General features: G+C 40.7%; 1 protein-coding gene across 1 annotated transcript in view; it reads right to left on the reverse strand.

The window, feature by feature from the left end:
• The window catches only part of LOC133630942 (glypican-1-like), a 235,915-nt gene that overhangs the window by 109,524 nt on the left and 104,063 nt on the right, over window positions 1-22,328 (reverse strand). The window contains exon 2 of the mRNA XM_062022819.1: window positions 8,375-8,533. Coding sequence (XP_061878803.1) covers window positions 8,375-8,533 — 159 coding nt within the window. The remainder of the gene's footprint in view (window positions 1-8,374; window positions 8,534-22,328) is intronic.

Genomic DNA, 22,328 nt, shown 5'->3' on the forward strand with positions numbered 1-22,328 from the left:
CGTTGAAATGTTTATTATGCCCAGTTTATAACTGCCTTTTTAATGCTATTTTGCAAGATCCATGTCATGTGACAAGTTGACACCTCATTGGCTGGTTCTGAGACAGGCTCGATTGCTTCAGTCTGAATTCACCGGAAGTGGGTTTTGGGTTTTGAAGTAGCAATCTTTTCTACACTGAATTTGTATCTATTTATTTTTAAAAAAAATAAAAAAAATGTATACACTGAATTGCAAAACACTGAATATTTATACACTGAATTTTTAAACACACCAATATTTTCATCATAATTTGATGTAAAAAAAAAAATTTAGTTCACAAAATTCTGATGCAACAATTTCAGTTACATAAATTCAGTGTCAAAAAAAGCTTTTGTAATAAAGACACAAATGAACCTCAATTGAAAAACATTAGGAAGTTAAACCAACACATGTTTGGAGGATGGATTGATGTGGCGCCTAATAGTGTATATGTGTCTTCAGCATTGTTTACTGGCTGGGCTTTTGTGAAATGAGGTGTTTTCCTCCAAATGGGAAAAGGTCAGGAACTGCCGCTTGACACAAAACTAACTTAGATGGAATTTGTACATCTTGGAAGGCTTTGTACATTTGTGTATTTTGGCCCCAGCGGCCATATTCCTCCAGCACCGCAGCAGCAAAATGGCCAGTAAAAAAAAGAAGTGGGACGAGGAGAGCGATAGAAGAAAAGTAAGCAAACGTCGCCCGGCCACTAATCATGCTGAGCACTAAAGGTCAGGCGAAGTAGCAAAGCTCCCAGGCCTCATCTGACAGATCTATTGTCACCCGCTGGCCAAGGCACAACCAGTGGAGCAGAGAGTCCATCACCTGAGGCACACAAGGCCTAAACCTCAGCAACTTTTCATTCAGGAGGTCAACATGGGGCTAGGACACCATGACGGGACTATTTTCAAATTCAATCTACTGATCTTTTGTTGAAAATGCAACATCGACCCTAAAGGGAACTTAAAATACACATTGTACATTATGCCGGGTTCGAAATTAACCGCAGCAAGCGCCACAACCGCCCTTGTCACTTGCCGTAATACCTTAAAAAACTGACCAGCATCGACAACAAGAACATGCTGTGACCGCCCTTGACTTTTTACTCGTTAATGGACAATGGTAACGTATTTGTTTCATCTAATAAATTGATGAAAACACCGCAACATGATTTTTTTTCTTACATTTTCAAATGTTTAAAACATGGCATTATTAACATTAATCGGTATAAACAACATGGGCGCAACCATTTTGGAAGCGTGTGTCAAAGGTTAACCGACAACGAGAAGAGCCGAGTTGTGTTGTCTTCTGTGAATTTAGGTCAGGCAGGTCTCAAAATGCAGAGAAAGGAACAAATCCAAAAAAGAAAACATGAACAATTACAGGCTGTTGGGAAAAAATGTAGCAAGCTACATAACTTCTTTAGGTAGGTTCATTTCATCGTTTAAATGGAGTGCTAAATTAGTCCATCGTTTGCCCTCCGAACTCTGCAGTTCTAGACCTGTCAATGTTGTTCATGTGCTGTATCGTGAATGTTTATTTGGATTCCTGACTAGGGATGTCCCGATACAACTTTTTCACTTCCGATACGATACCGATATTGTAGCCTTGAGTATTGGCCAATACCGATATCAATACGATACAATATAGGCACGAATCATACATATATTTATTCCTTATTTTGTTGTGTGGAATGTTAGAAAAGGCTTGATAAAGTGATGTTACTGTTACTGATGTTGTAGTGTTAAAACAGAAAACAATAGTCAGTAGGTATAGGAAAAACTGACCCATTTATTATTTACCAATTGGTTACATAAATTTTAACCTTCAACATAAGAGTATTACCTCAACAAATCCAATAAAAACAAAATGTTATATTTAAAGTGCAAAATAACCACTAATACCAACATAATTATACAATTGAATAGAATAAATTAAAAATAAATTAGAAGACCCGGAAAAATAACCTAAATAAATCCAATTAAAAAAAAAAAAAAAACGTTTTAAAGTGCAAACAATTCAAGTTCACTTCAGTTATTTTTTTACTGTCAGCATATGTTGGAAACAACAGTGGGCAGGGACAAAAACAATACAATATTGTCCACTGTCCAACTGCTCTAAGTTAAGAGTTCACAGCTCCAGTTTCACTGACTGACTGTGCCCAAAACAATGTAGTTATTACTCTTAGTCATCACTGAAGAATAGTGTAAACACAATAAACATATCACTCTAATAACAAGAGCATAAAACGAATAATAATCAGTCAGTGCTGACTACCCTTACTACTCCTCCTCCTCCTCCATCTCCACTTTCTGCAGTCCGAGCATAATGTGCAGATTTTTTTTTAAGAAGATAAGCATTTCGGCATGCTGTGCGGCAGTACACCTTTTAACCTCTTCGTGCATCTGGGGTATAGTTTTGTCTACAATGTAGTGGTGGCTAGGAATAATGTAGCGAGGTTCGAGGTGCTCCATTAAGCGTTTAAACCCGACATTACTCACCGCCGACAGGGGCTGGTCATCTAGCACAATAAACTGGGCTATCTTTTCTGTTATAAATGGTAAATGATAAATGGGTTATACTTGTATAGCGCTTTTCTACCTTCAAGGTACTCAAAGCACTTTGACAGTATTTCCACATTCACACACACATTCACACACTGATGGCGGGAGCTGCCATGCAAGGCGCTAACCAGCAGCCATCAGGAGCAAGGGTGAAGTGTCTTGCCCAAGGACACAACGGACGTGACTAGGATGGTAGAAGGTGGGGATTATGGCCATTGCCTTTTTGCTGTCCCGCGGTAGTTTGTCACGTCTTGCAAAGCTTTCGGCCAGCGTGGGTTGCTGAAGCGAGCCAGAGGTTTGTTGCCTCGCCTTGCTGCTCTCGCGAAAATCCTCATGTTCTTTTTTGTGGTGTTTTTTCAAATGTGCGATGAGGTTGCTTGTATTGAACCTTCCCGGTTCTGTCCCTCCACGGGACACTTGCGCCTGACAAATGTTGCATTTAGCGGCAACGTCTTTGTCCGAGTTTACGTTAAAATACTTCCACACAGCCGACACACTTTGCTGCAAGCACACGCGTTGTCGTTGTTGTGATCACGTGGGCTGTGCATGCTGGATCAGAGACGCTCTTCTTCCGCGGCCGGCACCAACGTTAATTAAGGGGCATTGCCGCTACCTACTGTGTTGGAGTGTGATCAAACCAGAGTCACCTATTATAGAAGTGCTGCAACGGAAAATGGACAGCTTATATCGGAGCGCTTATATCGGAGTTTTTAGATTCAGTCCGATTAATCCGATATTCACTTTTTTGGCTAATATCGGACTGATTTCCGATATCAATATCGGATCGGGACATCCCTATTCCTGACTGTCAACCACCACGTGTGTAACTCAGGTGGATTTGTTTACTTTTGTGTAAACGTTGAACATAGGTCGCTGATGTAAACAAAAATGGAATGCAAATTGCATGGTGTTTTATATATTTGTTTATACACAGCTTTACTAAGGGGGAGAAGTAAAAAAAATGGTTTGGTCTCAGACTGGGCACCTGGGGAGGGGGTCCAGACTGAGGCCAAGAAAAAAAAACTCAATAGCCATAAGCACACATAAACATGTTACATATAATCCACAAAACTTGCAACAGAGGGGAGGCAGAGGGGGCTCCGGTGGCAGGCTGCTGCTGTCTAAAGGGCTGCCCAGCCGTCCATCACCCCTAAGGGATTCAAGCAGTGATGTCGGCGTGGGGTGGGTGTGGGGGTGTGTTTTAAAGAACATTAACATTAATGCTGCATTTTAGAAATGTCTCTATTAATTTTTTTTACATATGTAAAATAATCGTTATTTGGACATTTTTCCATTGATTCATGAATCGCCCACATTGTAATTGTGAGGCATCAGAGAATCAAACATTTGTCCCACATCTAGTGATCAGAATCATTATTGGTAGCTTAAAGGCCTACTGAAATGAATTTTTCAAATTTAAACGGGGATAGCAGATCCATTCTATGTGTCATACTTGATCATTTCGCAATATTGCCATATTTTTGCTGAAAGGATTTAGTAGAGAACATCGACGATAAAGTTTGCAACTTTTGGTCGCTGATAAAAAAAGCCTTGCCTGTACCGGAAGTAGCGTGACGTCGCAGGTTGAAGGGCTCCTCACATTTCCCCATTGTTTACACCAGCAGCGAGAGCGATTCGGACCGAGAAAGCGACGATTACCCCATAAATTTGAGCGAGGATGAAAGATTTTTGGATGAGGAACGTGAGAGTGAAGGATTAGAGTGCAGTGCAGGACGCATCTTTTTTCGCTCTGACCGTCTTAGGTTCAAGCTGGCTCATTGGATTCCACACTATCTCCTTTTTCTATTGTGGATCACGGATTTGTATTCTAAACCACCTTGGATACTATACCCTCTTGAAAATGAGACATTCACAGTGACTTTTATCTCCACGACAATACATCGGCGAAACACTTTAGCTACAGAGCTAACGTGATAGCATCGGGCTTAACTGCATATAGAAACAAAATAAATAACCCCTGACTGGAAGGATAGACAGAAAATCAACAATACTATTAAACGATGGACCTGTAAATACACGGTTAATGCTTTCCAGCCTGGCGAAGGTTAACAATGCTGTTGCTAATGACGCCATTGAAGCTAACTTAGCAACGGGACCTCACAGAGCTATGCTAAAAACATTAGCTATCCACCTACGCCAGCCAACCCTCATCTGCTCATCAACACCCGTGCTCACCTGCGTTCCAGCGATCGACGGTGCGACGAAGGACTTCACCCGATCACCGATGCGGTCGGCGGCTAGCGTCGGATAGCGCGTCTGCTATCCACCTCAAAGTCCTCCTGGTTGTGTTGCTGTAGTCCGCCGCTAATACACCGATCCCACCTACAACTTTCTTCTTTGCAGTCTTTATTGTTCATTAAACAAATTGCAAAAGATTCACCAACACAGATGTCCAGAATACTGTGGAATTTTGAGATGAAAACAGAGCTTTTTGTATCAGATTCAATGGCGTCCGAATACTTCCGTTTCAACGATTGACGTCACGCGCATACGTCATCATACATAGACGTTTTTAACCGGAAGTTTAGCGGGAAATTTAAAATTGCACTTCATAAGTTAACCCGGCCCTATTGGCATGTGTTGCAATGTTAAGATTTCATCATTGATATATAAACTATCAGACTGCGTGGTCGGTAGTAGTGGGTTTCAGTAGGCCTTTAAAACCCTGATCACAACAGCGCTATCTCTAACATATAAACAAGAGGATATGTGTTTGTGTTTGATATGTCTTTTATAAGAATTTCAAAAGTAAATTTAAACTTTTGCGAAAGTTTGCTCTTGTGGAAAGAAAGGTCAAACATTTATATTTCAGTTCAAAGAGTTGATATTTACCAGCTTGTTACATGTAGCTAAGTTATGTAGCTTAACTACATTAGCTTGGCGGTGGCTTAGCTACTTTTTTAACGAGTAGCTTTTCCTGTAGTTTAGCTACTTTAAGAGACATGTAGCGAGGTAGCTTACATCAAAGCTACAAGCTGCAAAAAGAGAAACTGAACTGTGAATCCAGGCCAAAAATAAATATGTAAAAAATCCAATGAGCTGGTTGAATGAGAACATCCATACATACGGAAAACATCCATGCTGATTGGTGGGTGTTCCTATGATGAGTCACAATTGGCTAAGGTTAGAGCCAAACATTACGGACTGGCCAATCAGAGGCAGGATAAGGCGGGTCATCGAAACTAGTAAGCAAAATCAATAACAGAGACTCATGTCATACGACCACAAGGGAGTAGGAGGCAGAGGGACGCTTCAAACTGACCACTTAAAAAACATACTTGAAAATGTCAGAGAAATTCTCTCCCACAGATGAGATTTGAACATGAATAACATTATAGGGGTGGGTCAAAGAAAAGGCAAACTAAATAAGTACATAGAGTGGGGTGTGGGGACCCCTTGAGGTAGTTGTTTCTATTGTGGATCACGGATTTGTATTTTAAACCACCTCGGATACTATATCCTCTTGAAAATGAGAGTCGAGAACGCGAATTGGACATTCACAGTGACTTTTATCTCCACGACAATACATCAGCGAAGCTCTTAGCTACTGAGCTAACGTGATAGCATCTGGCTCAAATACAGATAGAAACAAAATAAATAAATCCCTGACTGGAAGGATAGACAGAAGATCAACAATACTATTAAACCATGGACATGTAACTACACGGTTAATAATTCTCAGCCTGGCAAAGCTTAACAATGCTGTTGCTAACTACGCTGAAGCTAATTTAGCAACTTAGCAACCAGACCTCACAGAGCTATGATAAAAACATTAGCGCTCCACCTACGCCAGCCAGCCCTCATCTGCTCATCAACACCCGTGCTCACCTGCGTTCCAGCGATCGACGGCGCGATGAAGGACTTCACCCGATCACAGATGTCTGCTATCCAAGTCAAAGTCCTCCTGGTTGTGTTGCTACAGCCAGCCGCTAATACACTGATCCCACCTACAACTTTCTTCTTTGCAATCTCCATTGTTCATTAAACAAATTGCAAAAGATTCACCAACACGGATGTCCAGAATACTGTGGAATTGTTCGATGAAAACAGAGCAGTTTGTATGGTGACACATTGGGTACGAATACTTCCGTTGCCGTCGTGACGTCACGCGCATACGTCATCATACATAGACGTTTCCAACCGGAAGTTTAGCGGGAAATTTAAAATTGCACTTTATAAGTTAACCCGGCCATATTGGCATGTGTTGCAATGTTAAGATTTCCATCCATGCATTTATTTTCTACCGCTTATTCCCTTTGGGGTCGCGGGGGGCGCTGGAGCCTATCTCAGCTACAATCGGGCGGAAGGCGGGATACACCCTGGACAAGTCGCCACCTCTTCGCAGGGCCGTCACAGATGTACAGACAACATTCACACTCACATTCACACACTAGGGCCAATTTAGTGTTGCCAATCAACCTATCCCCAGGTGCATGTCTTTGGAAGTGGGAGGAAGCCGGAGTACCCGGAGGGAACCCACGCAGTCACGGGGAGGACATGCAAACTCCACACAGAAAGATCCCGAGCCCGGGATTGAACCCAAGACTACTCAGGACTTTCGTATTGTGAGGCAAACGCACTAAACCCTCTTTTCCACCGTGCTGCCGTTAAGATTTCATCATTGATATATAAACTATCAGACTGCGTGGTCGGTAGTAGTGGGTTTCAGTAGGCCTTTAAATAGTCTTGATTACAAACAGAAAACAGGTGAGGGGAAATGCTCCGGAACAGAAGTGAAGCAGCCGTGGGAAATCACCAACAAAACTGGAAGAGCCGCCAAAATAAAAGCACAGGACAGGAACTAAAACACTAAACAGCGGAGAGCACTAACAAAACGCAACATAAGGCATGGCTGGGTGTAACCAGCTGTGACACATGTGGGCCCATAGATAGAAATGTTGTTAAATGTAGCTTTGATGTAGCTGGCTACTTTTGTCATATAGCTAGTTGTGTAGCTTCATACAATTCTCCGGGGATAGCTTCCCTTGTAGGTTAGCCACATTTAATCTGGAGTAATTTGTAGATTAGTTTACTACATTTTCCAAGTGGCTTGCCCAAAACTGATATTTACATTTGGGGACGGCGCGGTTGGGAGAGTGGGCGTGCCAGCAACCTGAGGGTTCCTGATTCAATCCCCACCTTCACGTCTGTTGTGTCCTTGAGCAAGACACTTCACCCTTGCTCCTGATGGGTGGTGGTTAGGGCCTTGCATGGCAGCTCCCGCCATCAGTGTGTGAACGTGTGTGTGAATGGGTGAATGTGGAAATAGTGTCAAAGCGCTTTGAGTACCTTGAAGGTAGAAAAGCGCTATACAAGTATAACCCATTTACATACTGCTTGAAAACAGCCCCCTGAGAACTGATAGTACATTTTTGCTGATGCCTCTTAAAAGAATCGACATCAAGAATCGTTTGGAACTGGAATCTAACCGAATGGTCCAAATCGAAACAATGCCCAACCCTTTTCAAACGTGAGAATGTGTAAGAAGGTATCGCCAACATAAAGCACAACTCAAAATGTATCCCCACAGGTCTCACCTATTTTACTTTAATGTCTGCAGTTGGTCTGAGAGAAGAGATGTAAAAAGTAAATAGAACAAAAAACTTGAAGAGATTCTGGCCGCATCACGGCAAAGACTGAAGCCTGATGAAAGATCGATACCTTTTGTCTGTATGATGAATTGCTCCCAATTAACCTCTTGGCGCTGGTGGTGAGGCCTGTGCCTTGGCATGTTTGTGCATTCTGGACAATCGCAGGTTTTATAAACTCACCGTCGAAGACCTTGTACTGCCCGTTGAGGGACACCTGTAAAGTCCGCCCCGCCTCTTTGAGCAGTTTCTCCATCTCCACTCGGCTCAGCATGGCCAGGTTTTCCTCCATGACGCTGGTGCAGCAGGTGTAGCCTTGGGGACAGAAGCGTAGGTGCTCCCCTGCCAAGGTGGAGGTGCAAGGAGAAGCAGGGAGAGAAGAAAAAGGAGCAAAAAAGAAGGCATCAGTGAAATTCATGTCATTGATGTCGGCTTCACAACTGAGATGTATGCTTCTCTGCTGCTGTGTAATTGTGGCCCGAGCGAGCGTGGACCTGACAGGCAGGATAAGCTGCAGTGGCTGGACTGGCGTGGGCTCACTTGTCTGATTACCTGGCGAGATGCAGACAAGCCTTTGGCAGCGACATGTACACACACTAGTGTGAGTAAACACAGCCTGTCAGAGCTGCTGCGCTCTGCACGTCAAACTGCTGCCCAAATCTGAGCGTCTGTTAAACGCAAAATGCACGCCTTTTGGCGGGTAGAACATGTGGGCGGCATTCATTTACATTTTAAGAGATAAGATGTAGATTTTTGCTTCATTTGGGTTCTTCAAACACGAACGACACTTATATAAACAATGCAGAGTTTTGATTGACACTGTCAGGGGATTTTCACAATATGTTTATACATATGCTTGTAGTTTGCAGTGATGTACATTTACACTATACAGTTGACATTACACTATATAGTGCAAATTTACACTATAAGGTGCACATTTACACTATACGGTGCAAATTTACATACCGTATTTTTCTGACTTCAAGGCGCACTTAAAGTCATCTCATTTTCTCAAAAATCATCAGTGCGCCCCTGGTGTGCCTCATGTACGGATTAATTCTAGTTGTGCTTACCGACCTCGAAGCAATTTTATTTGGTACATGGTGTAATGATAAGTGTGACCAGTAGATGCCAGTCACACATCAGAGATACAACAGGTGGCTTCATTGAGAATATAGAACAAAATACGCGGCGCTCAAAAATCTAGTAAGCTACGAAGCCACACCGCTTAGTGGATTGTCGGAGCATAACAGCTACCATAGTCAGACGCACTGTGCTTCAACATACAGTATTATTATGGTGTGTATAAGGACCCTAAAATAGCATCTATTATCTAGCTTTTTGTATCGACCTATGATGCAACATCAACTTTTCCTACCTATTGGTTCCTACTATTGTCTTCCGTAGTCAATAAGCTCCTTCTTGTTGTTGTGGGGCATTCATCCTCCGCTGCAGCCAATTCTAATACTAAGTACAGTACAGTTCTAACTTATATCTGTCAGTAGACTCGCTATGGAAGAGCCAAAAACTACCAGTGCAACAAAGATGACGGGCAAAAGACGCTGTCAAAGTGGAGGCACATAAATAAGACCGCCCACAAAACGGCGCATCCTGAAGAGACGGTTAGAAAGCGGCTTGAAGACGGTCTGTAAAACTCAGACTTAGACAAACTTTATTGATGCACAAGGGAAATTGTTCCACACAGTAGCTCAGTAACAAAGGATGGAAAGGATAATGCACACAAGGGCACAAAAAGACGACAAAAACAAAAGGTGTAACATAAAAAACAATCTGTGCTACATTTTGACCAAATAACCACCATTACATGTTATGTAGACCACAAGGAAGTCTTTTAAATTAAAAAAAAAAAGCCCAAAACGACCCTCTTTAATGCGCTTTATAATATGGTCCAAAAAATACGGTACATTATTGTCTTTATGAAAACATATTTATAACGTGTTGGATCCCACTATAGTTTCCCCATGAAGATTTCTGGAATATGCAGTTACTGCAACAATTAACCATAAAAAAATGATATTGATGCATATGTTGGGTAAAACAAGACGACTTTACAGAAATTCTGTTAAATTTCTACCTCAATCCCACAACCTCTTGCATGACCAATGGGGCCACACCCACTTAATGCACCGTTATTATGCTATCACATCAACCACAAGCATCATTACCATTGGAGCTATCCGCCCAGTGTCAATGCAACTCTTCCACTAATGACGAGTTCTCTTTAAAACTGCATGGCTTTATTATTCGGGTGATATTTGACGGCCCTGATTCTAGCTGTGGGCGGCCTACTGAGGACCACAATGTAAGCACAAACAGCCTCACAACACAGATTGTGTTCAAGCCTGGAGGTTCCATTGTATTTCAAGATTTGTTTCCAATGGAAAGTGACCAGAAAGTGACCACCCTAACATATTATCCCGCAGGTGATTTTATGAAAGTGCACATGGATCAAGTAATTTTCTGGGTGGACAATAGAAGGCGCGCATGTATTTGCAAATTGTGCATCTAAAAAAGGGGGGAAAAAAGCCTACAAATGAGGATATAGTTCTCATTGACTTTGGTAGCACCAACGACAGCTGTTAGGACTTTAAATCACTCATGAAATCACACACTTCCATTCCAATAGGCTGACTTGAAGCTCCCATTTTTGAGTCTTAGAGGTCACACAATAGAGAATTGGAAGTACAGAATCTAGCCTTGCTGCAGGAATTTAAAACGTTTTAGTAAATCCGACTGGGAACATGCTATTGTGTGTGACTGTAGCTTTAATGCTAATGAGCTCTGTCTCATTCAGAGTGTGTGTCTCCAAGAAACGCTAGTGCACTTGAACCACTTTGTACATACAGTCAGTACACTGTAACTCTGCACTTGTCCAACATATCAGATGTCCCCATCAAGATAAGTTAGCATATTTACTGAAATGATAAACCTTACAGCTCCTGTGCATGTAGCTGACTGACCGATAGTTTCAAGCCTCGTCCTAAGACGTGTAGTGAAGCCTCCTTTTTTTAAATACATTTTATGGTGGGCGTATACAAATCTAGCTAAGGTGGTGTCATTAGAGATTGTCACATTTCACAATTGAACCAATACGGTACCAATTGCCGGTACAAAGGAATTGAAACCGGTACTCAAAGGCACCAATGTTCTGTACTTTTTTCGTGTATTTAAAAAATGTTCACTGTTTAATCATATATTTTTTTAACAATGATCTGATTATGATACCTTTCCTTTTTACACATTTCAGAGTTTCATTTGCAAGTAATTGACTTTGAATGTAGTTGCAATTCCAATATGTTAGATGGCAGTAGTTTATAGACTACAGTGTTGCCTAGTCAGGGAGTAATATTTGATATTAAGCAGAATCTAGTCTTTCGTTGCGCCCTACAGAGTGTTGATACTGTAAGTATTGTACTCATTAAACACCCACATTTTGATGGTAACGTGCATCTTAGTTGCAATTGTCATTAACAAATTTGGAAGTGTTAGAATCGCTAACGCTAATCAGCAGCCTGTCTTTGGCATAAGCCAGATTCGCATATACTAGTTCTCGGGACATAGTTCTAAGAACTACCACACTCGAGTTTAGTTATAGGAACTACAGTTCCCCATAGGGGCTTTTCCTTTTCCCGTTCGCACAAGCTGGGGATGCTAGGGACCTTGGTAAGAATCATGTGTGACGTATTACATTAGCACCTCACCCGCCAAAAGTGAACAAAGAAACCCCCGCTGAATCTCCTCTGTGGAATAGGAAAGCGTTTCGCCGGTCTATTTATCGCTGGCTGTGTCCACTGTGCCTGTTGCGATGTCGTAAACAACTCTGTGGGACTTTTTAAAAATGCCGTGTGTTGTGGCTAGGCGTAGCTCGTCAGTTCAACCAATCACCAAACACCTAGGTATTTCAGGTCCTATGGCACTAAGTTTAGACCCTGCCTCAGAGTAGGAGCTAAAATGGTTCTAAGATCTGAGAGCCGTAGTCCCGAGTTCCCGTATGTCGGAACACGACGAAAAACTGGCCCCGGGCCTAAAAAGGTTATAGGCAACGTTCCCTCTAAGGTCCGCGCCTGCGCAATTGCGCACTGCTCACGCGTCCTCTGCGCACAGCAAATTATTGCCGTGCAGAAAATCAAAAATCCCATCTGAACTTTAAACAAAATAAACACATTACAATTTATTCTGTATGATTTTGCAATGCAACTCTATGAGTGACAAGTGACAACAAGAGTGGCCCCAATGAATAAAACAATCTTTGTCAACACGGTTCAATTATCCTTCTGTCGAGACACTTTACGGACAGGAATTCCATCAATCACTTAATTGAGCAAAACTGTTTCTAACCACACCAAAAACATGAGTAAAAAAAACGTTTATCTATAAAAACTGGTAATTTTCTGCCATACAAACCAGGCTTAAACCAACGTTGTCATTCATCGTTTCAACAGAAGCCACTCGCTCTGTCTCACCTGCACCAACACACGCACTCATGGCAATTAGCCAGTGCTGCGTTTATGGCCACACAAAAAGTCGGACAACCCCAACGCCAAACAATGTGTAAATGCCAGGTTGTAACACTCTGACTCCTCAATCAGATGTGTGCTTATTTTACTGCCATTTATTAAGAATGTTTATCTAAGGATATTATTCATGAAATATTGTCACTAGATTTCATAAATGCTAATAAAAAGATGTATTTTACAGACAGAAAGTTACAGGAACTAAATGTAATCTCTGAAAGGGGAAACATTTCTTTTAAAGGCCTACTGAAACCCACTACTACCGACCACGCAGTCTGATAGTTTATATATCAATGATGAAATCTTAACATTGCAACACATGCCAATACGGCCCGGTTAACTTATAAAGTGCAATTTTAAATTTCCCTGGAAACTTCCGGTTGAAAAACATCTATGTATGATGACGTATGCGCGTGACGTCACTAGTTAAACGGAAGTATTGGTACACCATTGAATTCAATGCAAAAAAGCTCTATTTTCATCTCAAAATTCCACAGTATTCTGGACATCTGTGTTGGGGAATCTTTTGCAATTTGTTTAATGAACAATGAAGACTGCAAAGAAGAAAGTTGTAGGTGGGATCGGTGTATTAGTGGCTGGCTGTAGCAACACAACCAGGAGGACTTTGACTTGGATAGCAGACGCGCTAGCCGACGCTAGCCGCCGACCGCACGGATGATCGGGTGAAGTCCTTCGTCCTTCCGTCGATCGCTGGAACGCAGGTGAGCACGGGTGTTGATGAGCAGATGAGGGCTGGCTGGCGTAGGTGGAGCTCTAATGTTTTTATCATAGCTCTGTGAGGTCCCGTTGCTAAGTTAGCTTCAATGGCGTCGTTAGCAACAGCATTTTTAAGCTTCGCCAAGCTGGAAATTATTAACCGTGTATTTACATGTCCCCGGTTTAATAGTATTGTTGATCTTCTGTCTATCCTTCCAGTCAGTGGTTTATTTATTTTGTTTCTATCTGCATTTGAGCCCGATGCTATCACGTTAGCTCAGTAGCTAAAGAGCTTCACCGATGTATTGTCGTGGAGATAAAAGTCACTGTGAATGTCCATTTCGCGTTCTCAACTCTCATTTTCAAGAGGATATAGTATCCGAGGTGGTTTAAAATACAAATCCGTGATCCACAATAGAAAAAAGAGAAAGTGTGGAATCCAATGAACCCTTGTACCTAAGTTACGGTCAGAGCGAAAAAAGATATGTCCTGCACTGCATTCTAGTCCTTCACCTCACGTACCTCATCCACAAATCTTTCATCCTCGCTCAAATTAATGAGGTAATCGTCGCTTTCTTGGTCCGAATCTCTCTCGCTGCATTGTAAACAATAGGGAAATGTGAGCAGCCCTCCAGCCTGTGACGTCACGCTACTTCCGGTAGGGGCAAGGCTTTTTTTTTATCAGCAACCAAAAGTTGCGAACTTTATCGTCGTTGTTCTCTACTAAATCCTTTCAGCAAAAATATGGCAATATCGCGAAATGATCAAGTATGACACATAGAATGGATCTGCTATCCCCGTTTAAATAAAACAAAATCATTTCAGTAGGCCTTTAAAGGCAGCACCCGCAGCCAGACATACAATACTAGCACATAGGTCAAGAAAAACATGTTTTTTTGTTATTTTCATTGTAAGAGGGCAAAATCACTTATATCAGAAAATTATTTTAATAAAACATTTAAATTGTTATGATGTCAGGTTTGGGACAGGTGTGACGCTGGTGTGGCCACAGTGTGCACGTCTGATGTTGCTCACATGTGCTCCACTGAATGCTCAGGGAGTATGTGCGTTTGCTCACAAACATTAAACATTAGAGGGAACATTGGTTATAGGAACTCCAAAAAGTCCCTTCAGTCGGAAAACGGCTAAAGACAATGAAAATTTGCATCAAGCTGGCACATTTTGGACTTACCTAATGCTCGAGTGTTTTCTGTCAAGCATACTTGCTTTGTTGGCATGACACTATCTCGAGACTGTTAAGCCGAGTGTCAACAAAGGTTTTTAATACAGCGCAGCTAATTGAACCCAGTAGTACGGACGGAATTTAAAAGCACTGCATTCGGTACCATCACCAGGTATGATCTCCATGAGGAAGGAGGTTTTTAGTTTCAGATAATAGAAACACATAAAGCTTTAAAAGCTACAGTGGATTTTCTCACATTTGGTGCTCATAAACAAGCTGCAGGGACACACATTACTGCAAGGACATCGTTAAAATGTTGAATAACGATGCCTTGTTTGGGGTAGGTGTGGGGATGGAACCAACATTAGCATGCAACTGTGTGCAGAGTTGAAGTCGGAGCATTTCCACCCTGATTGAGTTATTGCCTCTTCTGAGGAAGCGACTGACAGAATTTCATCACGTCTGCCTTTGGACCGAAAGGCCCAACAGTTATAAGCGTTCCAAGTCGGTATTACTCATCTCTCCTTATTCTTTTCACCCCTGCTTGTTTTTATACACTCTCATTGGTGCACAAACCATACCTCAGATAAAAATATAAAATAGATCCCACCTCCTCCTTGGGCTTGAAAACAATTAGAAGAAAGCATGTCAATGAAGTGACATGGCCTCAGTTCATCATCACTAAGTTGTGCCACGTCAGCCGAGTTCCCACACAACGGCCCTCATCCGGTCTCATCCGGGCCAACTTTTAAATCGGAGCAATTAAAGGCAGTTTCCCCTCCCCTTGAACACCCAAAGTGGAGTTTAGTCCGCCTTGGGATAAGGAAGGTGACTTTCAGCGTCTCTTCGCACCTTTGCCGTGACTCACACCCCTCCAGGGTAGAGAGTTTGGACTTAAGGGGGGCTACTTGGGGAGCGGAAAAAAAAAAAGGAAAAATCTAAATTGCCTGAAGAGGTTAAGTAGTGAGATGAGAGCACAGAAAAGTGGAGAAGAAAACAGGAGGAATGAAGAGGGAGATTTATGTTGAAATAATATACAGTCTGCTTAGAGGTCAGCTGTAATCTGTCACCCCCTGGGTTGCTCCGTGTGTGTGTGTGTGTGTGTGTGTGTGTGTGTGTGTGTGTGTGTGTGTGTGTGTGTGTGTGTGTGTGTGTGTGTGTGTGTGTGTGTGCGTGTGTGTGTGTGCGTGTGTGCGCAACCTATATCAGTTTGCACCATTCCTCATTGGAAAGGCCATGCAAAGAATACACACATACTAGTACTAGCAGATGCCACATTAGTGTCAAGTTTGCTCTAAATAAAAGCAGAGTGATGGTTTTCCTGCAAATTGTCTGCAGGTGTAAGTAAACACACGGTGGTATCAGCCTGTCTTCTGTGTAGTACAGGGGTGTCCAAACTTTTTCCACTGAGCGCCGCACACGGAAAAATTTAAGCATGCGGGGGCCATTTTGATATTTTTCATTTTCAAACCTTAACAAAATATATGGATTTATTTTTTTTTTAAACCTTTAGGGATCCCGGGGACCATAAAGGGTCTCAGTCATTAAAATGTAAAAAATAAGTCAAATTATTATTATTTTTTATTTAACGCGTACAGTAAATCTCTATATCAACTTCAGGTTGATATAAAGTAAAAAATAAAAAAAAAGATTGTATGCTTTTCTGTCAAAGACAACTTTGTTTTTCATAGTAAAACTGAAATATGCAGTATTTAGTAATTAGAGCCCTAAAAGATCAATAATGCAGGACACCTGCATTATTGTTATGTTATGTAAAAGAAAAGGGGTAGGGTTAAATAAGCTCTGCTTCTTCCTACTCCTTTTCGAACATGTTGAAAAGAGAAACTGGAAATTGTGATATATCATGTTGTATGCTTGCATGTTCAAAATAAACTCAAACTCAAACTCAAACTTGAACCATTGATTTTTATTCTTTAATATTTTTGAGGAATCACAGTGAAATGTTAAATAAAATCCTACTAAATATATTATGGATCCAAAAAGTCCCCCACTCATAAAGTGATACATTTTTTATTAGTTTTTTTTTTACTTTTAACACTTAAATTACGAGATCAACTTCAGATATATCTGTCGATTTTAGGTTTGAACTATTATTTTGTTTGTATTATGCTCTTTTGTCAAATAAAACTGTAATAAGTTAGTTAGTCAGGCAATCAAACCATTGGTTCGATAGCAGGATATCCAGTCAGTTAATTGGATAGTCAGCAAGATAGCTACTTTTTCAGTTGGTTAGTTAGGCTGCTAGTTAGTTAGCCAACTCATTAGCTGAGAATGTGTTTATTTACTCAGTCAACCAGATAATTAGCTCGTTAGGCAATTTGTTTTCTAAGAAGCTAGTTAGTCAGTCAGCTAGTTACACAATTATTTAGCTATGAAGAAGTTGTTAGGATGTCAGTTATCTAATTAACCAAAGAGAACCTACTCAGTGGCCTAGTGGTTAGAGTGTCCGCCCTGAGATCGGTAGGTTGTGAGTTCAAACCCCGGCCGAGTCATACCAAAGACTATAAAAATGGGACCCATTACCTCCATGCTTGGCACTCAGCATCAAGGGTTGGAATTGGGGGTTAAATCACCAAAGATGATTCCCGGGCGCGGTACCTCTGCTGCCCACTGCTCCCCTCACCTCCCAGGGGGTGAACAAGGGGATGGGTCAAATGCAGAGGACAAATTTCACCACACCTAGTGTGTGTGTGACAATCATTGGTACCTTAACTTTAACTTAGTTAGCTGGGTAGCTAGATAGTAATTGACTAGCTAACTAAACAGCTAGTTAATCAGCCATTGAGCAAGTTTCCCCAGTTAGCCAGGAACTTAGTTATTTAGTTAACACTTACCCACTAAATAAAGCTGCAGTCACAAAGCGTGAACCCACTTAGTAATGAGCATCACCGCCACCTGCTGGACTGGAGTGGAACAGTATGGCCTCGCACATCTATTTTTCTTATGTAGAGAGTCTGCTGGGAAACATGGTGGGCTTCATAAAGGAAACAATCCACTCATGGTGGTGTTTTCAATTTTATGTACCAAAAAAAAGAAATGATATTTTGCAGCAGATAATATGGATGAACTCTAATATTGTAATAGATGGAAAGCCTTTCTTTTGGAAAAATATGCTTGAAAGAGGAATCCTTTTTGTCAATGACATTATCAATGAGAATGGTAAAATTATGAAATATGATGAATTTACAACTATGTATGGTGATGCTTGTTCAAGCTTTTCATTTAATCAACTAACTGGAGTCATTGTGAAAAGATGGAAACAAATTAATTATGGAACTACTAAATTATTAGTTTGTAAGCCCTTAATAAGAAATTCTAGTTGGCAAAAAGGAACTAAAATAAATAGAAAAATATATAAGTTTTATTTAATAAAGAAATCTTTGAAGGCTGCCCCATACAACACATATGGGAAATGGGAGGACTTTTTTGACTGCCCGTTGCCGTGGGATGCAATATTCAAATTAATCTACAAAACCACTATCGATGTGCAAAATCGTTATTTTCAAATTAAAATTATTTATAACTTCCTACCCACGGGAAAAATGTTAAAAATATGGAATATGACGGAGTCAGATGATTGCCGATTTTGTTGTCAGGAGCCTGAATCCACCCTACATTTGTTTTGGTATTGTCATATTGTGTCTTCGTTTTGGGTGGAAGTTGAAAAAATGTGTTTAAAGATTGGTTTGTTTATGAAGCTTGATGTGGTTTCTGTTATTTTAGGAGAGTTCATTGACAGTCATGATTTAGTCAATTAAATTATAGTACTCGGTAAAAGGTTTATTTTTAAGGCCAAAAACAGATATTCACTTAGTATTTCTTTCTTTAAAACATTTATTCAGTATTTTTTAACTTTAGAAAATTATATGGTTGAAAACGATAATGATGCCAAAAAACATAAAAAAAAGATGGGAAGTCCTCAAAGGCTTATTTTGAAAATGTAATTTTGTTTATATATGATATGCAATCTGTTGTTGCATTCCCTATTTTAAGTGTACATAAATGAAGGTATGTGTTGCTGAGTTCGACTTGGATATGATCTGGACTGTACATGGGTGCTTAATTTGAAAATGTATTTTTGTATGTGGATTGTATGCAACCTGTTGTGTTCCCTGGTTTTTGGTGTACATGGGTGAAAGTGTGTGTTGCCGAGCCCGATCTGGACGATATCTGAACTGGACCTGGTTTTAAGAACCCTTTTGAAAAATCTGATTTCATTGACAACCCGGTCTGGTGAAGTTAAGGTCCTTTGTTTGTTTTGTTTGAAAGTAAAGCAATATAAAAACAATTACATAAATGATAGTAATTCATGAAAATGTTAGTGGACCAGCACCACACACAATCATGTGTGCTCTAAAGACTGTATCCCTTGCAGACTGTATTATTATATATTGTAAGAACCAGAAGATTTTTTTTTTTTAATAACAGAAAGAGACAGCCCCTTTTGTGTAAATGAGTGTGGATGAGTGTGAATGGGGGAGGGAGGGTTTTCTTGGGTTGATGCACTAATGGTAAGTGTATCTTGTGTCTTTTTTTATGTTGTTTAAAATAAATAAATAAATAAATAAAAATAATAATAATAATAATTATTAGAAATACATGAATACTCTTATAATGATATGAGGACAAAATATTGCATCAATAATTAAGACAGTAGCATGTTTGCAAATAAACAAAATAAATATATAAGGATACAGCTCTCATTTTCCAAATAAGCCCTTCTGACTGAATAGTGCAGGTCATTTAAGAGCAGCAAACATCCAAATCGGACCCTTTTTCAAAATAAATTCACTGGAAACGTGGAAAATACTTGTGATACTAGCACTCGTGATGTGTTTTCTTTACAAAGGACCGCTTTTAAAAGCATGTTTTCACTCCATGTTACAAATCCACTTCTCATTCATTTCAATTTAGCCCGCTCTCGCCGTTTCCCGCCTTTATTGCTTCTAAATCATCTCAATAAACATCACAATAGGCCTGATGGACGGCCAAAACAAAACATGCCCCTCGCACAAACACGCATCCTGCATACCAATGAGGGCTGGAAGTGATTGTGGAGAACACGTGAAGAACCTGGTTCAATGATCTATTCAAATACATTGAAATGTTTCATCAACCTCCTGCTGAGCGGCCAATCAGCACGGAGGCAGCCAGCCAATCACACGAGAATCGCTTAAACGCTGGAAAGAGTGTGTGTGAGGATTTAATTAGGGCTGGTTTTATTTTGAAGGCGGTACAGTAGAAGTGCTCCAGCGCCCTCCTCCCTTTTTATACATTTGACAGACTAAACAGGAACAATTCTTTTAAGCATGCGTCTTATCGCTGTGCAGCAGAGTGGAAGACTGCCATTAAAGAGCAGTTAGGTGCCTTCTCCTAAGGGGAGCACCAAGGCTGGGAAGCACAGCTTCTAGGAGGTGGCAGCAAATACACACACACGATACAGGGAATGAATAACCAATGTTTCCATTTTACTATGGACACTTTTTTGTGTGAGAGGCAATTATGGTGTTCATAATGTAGTGTTTTCTTTCATGATCATTACTGTACATCAATGTTGTTTCTCTTGTGCTATGTTGTGTAATTGTTACAGTGTGTTTTACGAAACTTCTAATGATAGATGTTTCTGTTCAAATGGTCTGTTCATTATGAGTAATGTTCTTAAACTACATGATATAATCTGATACAGTAGCCTTCAAGTTATGTTTATGGCCTCACAAAGGGCTCTACCTGCAAATATACAGAGTCTGTTTTCACTCAGAGATGGTCCACAAGCACTCAGGGGTATCCTGAAATTCAAACATAACATGATAAATTCCACATTCAAGGCTCAAACGTTATCTATAGCAGGGGTGAATGTGGGACAATGTGAGCAGAGAAATTCAACTGTCTTCTAGCCTAAGAGTGTTTAACCTTGCGGTAAAAAATGTGTTGTTGGGAAACTATCAAAAACATGACGAGTTGTTTGGACTATCTTAACTGTGAGACACAGGTGCAAAAGAACTCACTGTGGAATAAGGGACATAACACACCAGACAAGGCTTCAGAATACGAAAGATACCCAGGCAAGATGGCGCTAATCTCATGGTCGCTCAATGCTATTGACAAAGTGTTTTCCAGCAGGCGTGTGAGCCGACCTGTCCTAATGGGACCTTTGGCCGGCTACACAATGGACGGTTGGAACAAGAAGAAACATGAATTGGACATCATGTAGACTAATAAACCAACAAAAAAACAAAACATGTCATTATCTTTCATTATCATATGTTATACTTGTTCTGAAATTGTCATATATCCATCAATCTGCTGTTGAAACTTGGACTATATAACCAACATATAAATTGATTGTAAATTAGGGGCGGGACCTGGATAAGCTTTATTGCTTTTTTCCCGTATCTCATGACGTTGCATGTCTGTCAAATTACAAAGAGTGATGAAGTGTTGTTATATATGTCTGTCTGCCGGAATAAATAAATTCATTCATTCATTCGTTCAATTAATTTATTCACAGATGTTAATTTGTTCATTAATTTATCATTCAACAGTGAGCTGATAATATCCGTGCTGTAGGGCTGGGCGATATGGACAAAAGTATATCTCGATATATTTTTACTTAAACTTGATATTCGATATATATCTCGATATATTTTTACTTAAACTTGATATTCGATATATATCTCAATATATTTTCTGGTGAAAATATTTATATTAAGATATTCATTTTTGAGCGAAATTCATTGAAATTGAAGTGAATGACAACTAATATTAATTAGCTTTTTTTCCCCTTGTTTAAAGACTTAAAGGCCTACTGAAACCCACTACTACCGACCACGCAGTCTGATAGTTTATGTATCAATGATGAAATCTTAACATTGCAACACATGCCAATACGGCCGGGTTAACTTATAAAGTGCAATTTTAAATTTCCCGGGGAACTTCCGGTTCAAAACGCCTTTGGAGGATGACGTATGCGCGTGACGTCGCGAGGTCCACGGAAGTGTTTGGACCCTTTTGGACACAATACACAGAGCTCTGTTTTCTTCGACAAAATTCCACAGTATTCTGGACATCTGTGTTGGTGAATCTTTTGCAATTTGTTTAATGAACAATGGAGGCTGCAAAGAAGAACGTTGTAGGTGGCTGTAGCAACACAACAAGGAGGACTTTGTTGGATAGCAGACGCGCTAGCGGCGAACTCAGCTTGACTTCCTACGTCTCCGGGCCGCCGACCGCATCGTCGATCGCTGGAACACAGGTGAGCACGGGTGTTGATGAGCAGAGGAGGGCTGGCTGGCGTAGGTGGAGCGCTAATGTTTTTATCATAGCTCTGACGAGGTCCCGTTGTTAAGTTAGCGTCGTTAGCAACAGCATTGCTAGGCTTCGACAGGCGTCGAATACACATTAACTGTGTATTTACATGTCCAGTGTTTGGTTCGGTGTCTCCTGATAGTAGTATTGTTGATCTTCTGTCTATCCTTCCAGTCAGGGATTTATGTATTTTGTTTCTATCTGCATTTGAGACAGATGCTATCACGCTATCTCATGCTAAAGAGCTTCGTCGATGTATTGTCGTGGGGATAAAAGTCACTGTTAATGTCCATTTCGCCTTCTCGACTCTCATTTTCAAGAGGATATAGTATCCGAGGTGGTTTAAAATACAAATCCGTGATCCACAATAGAAAAA

The sequence above is a fragment of the Entelurus aequoreus genome, linkage group LG16 (assembly GCF_033978785.1).
Source record: "Entelurus aequoreus isolate RoL-2023_Sb linkage group LG16, RoL_Eaeq_v1.1, whole genome shotgun sequence".
Taxonomy (NCBI): domain Eukaryota; kingdom Metazoa; phylum Chordata; class Actinopteri; order Syngnathiformes; family Syngnathidae; genus Entelurus; species Entelurus aequoreus.